We start from the raw sequence: 1,948 nt of genomic DNA on the forward strand, positions 1-1,948 counted from the left end.
GAATTCAGGCATTTCTGGCTCTGAGGTCATGCTGTTTGCAATACAATTGGGTTTTAATGTTATATTTACCAAAGACCATTGCACCTGAACTTAAGAGTCTGGATCAAATTGAAGCATAATTCAGTTATTTCACATTTGGAGATCTTGCACAGGTATGGTCAGTTCTTTTCCCCATGATGTGTCTAAGGTGAATCTCTCTTCAATTCCCCCAATCTAAAACAAGAAACTACTCAAGAGACAAGTTTATCGTTGAGGAATTCTCTCTCAAGACTTCGCCAGTGACAATGAGTTTGATGGCTTTTCGGAACCAAGGATAAAAGAAAGCATAAATCAAGGGATTCATTGCTGAGTTATAGTAGGCAATCCAAAGCAATATTTCATAAACATACGTGGGCGTAATGAAACCCAGAAAGGCATCGATGATGGAATCAACGAAGTACGGCAACCATGATATCAGAAATGCTATCACAGCGATTCCCAGCGTTTTGGCAGCTTTTCTCTCCCGCTTGGCCACTCTGTCTTTGTAGCTCTCTGACGATTTTGCAGTCTCGTTGCTCATGCGTTCAATTTTCCTGGCCTGTTGTTTAACAATGAGGAAAATCCTGGAGTAAACTGTTATCATCACAATCATGGGCACAAAAAATAATAGAAAATTTATCAAGACCCAACTCTGATTCACTGCGATTTGACAGCCTCCCACACAGGTGAGAGCACTGACTAGCCCCTCCAGCCCAACTTCATTTGCCCCTGTATAAAGAAGGGAAAAACTATAAATAATGGAAAGGAGCCAGCAGAAGGCAATACAGGTGCCAGACACAGATGCAGTGAACTTGGTTGGATAGACCAGAGGGTCTGTAACAGCGATGTACCTGTCAATGGAGATGAAGCACAAGTGGTAGATAGAAGCATAACAAAAGGACCCCTCGAAACAAGAGTGGAATTTACAGTAACTGTCCCCAAAGTACCAGCAGCTCTCCACTGACCTGACCATACTGAAAGGCATCACAGTCACTCCTACCAAGAAGTCAGCACAGGCCAGAGAGGCAATCAAAAAATTGGCTGGAGAATACAGTTGCTTGAAATGAAGAATGGAAGTCATCACCAGCAGGTTTCCAAAAACAGCCAGCACAGCCCCAAAGCCAAACACTGCATACAGAATCAGGCGGGGGGCTGGAGAGTAGGGAGTTTTGACACAGGACATGTTCAAGTTCTCATAGCACAGTTGAACTGCAGGAGGGGTCAGATCACCACTCATGACTCTCTGTTTTGATATCTGGGGAAACTGTCATCTACGACCAAGTTTGTTATTCCAATTCTTGAAAATCTAAAAAAAAAAAAAAGGTATAAAACAGTTCAATCATTGCTAGTACATTTTGTCCGTTTTTCTTTGAACCTACAAATTCTTATTTGCATGTTTAGAAACTGAATCATATCTTCATCTCCTAAAATTATTTCCTTCCTAACACACAAGCAATCAACTTCCATTATTACATAAAATGTTATTTACTTCTACTTTTAAAAATGTATCTGCTTTACCCAGTTCCTCATATCTGAGAAGTGTTTCTCTTCAAAAGGAATGATCTGTTTCACATAACTGAATGCCCTTTTTATTAGCATTCTTACCCTGAGTTAACAAAGCTAGGGCAATGCCCAGAGTACTCTTTCCCCTCAGGAAAGTAACTTAATGATTTTGAATACTTAAGGCCCCTGAGATTGAATCCCCATAGGGCAAGTTCTGGCAAATAAGAAACTTCTAAATAATTACGTTTATGTCCAAACACAATTTATGCCCTTCTGATTTTTTGATGAATATGATCTTTTCCTGAAATGGAAATTATACCTTGTCCTGATGAACCTTTGTTCAGAATTTGAAAGCTGTATTGCTTGCTCTTATTAATTATTGGAGAGTACATTTCCATTTTTGTGAGAACTATTTATTAATAATTCT

General features: G+C 39.6%; 1 protein-coding gene across 1 annotated transcript; it reads right to left on the reverse strand.

The window, feature by feature from the left end:
- Positions 1-226: 226 nt before the first annotated feature.
- On the reverse strand, positions 227-1,255 carry LOC124988933 (trace amine-associated receptor 7a). Its single transcript, XM_047558771.1, has one exon. It carries the CDS (start codon positions 1,253-1,255, stop codon positions 227-229), a length of 1,029 nt encoding a protein of 342 aa, XP_047414727.1.
- Positions 1,256-1,948: the final 693 nt, after the last annotated feature.

The sequence above is a fragment of the Sciurus carolinensis genome, chromosome 7 (assembly GCF_902686445.1).
Source record: "Sciurus carolinensis chromosome 7, mSciCar1.2, whole genome shotgun sequence".
In the NCBI taxonomy this organism is placed as follows: Eukaryota; Metazoa; Chordata; class Mammalia; order Rodentia; family Sciuridae; genus Sciurus; species Sciurus carolinensis.

Bases quoted from the DNA above. Each gene is read 5' to 3' on its own strand.
- LOC124988933 (XM_047558771.1), bottom strand. From the start codon at position 1,255: ATGAGTGGTGATCTGACCCCTCCTGCAGTTCAACTGTGCTATGAGAAC.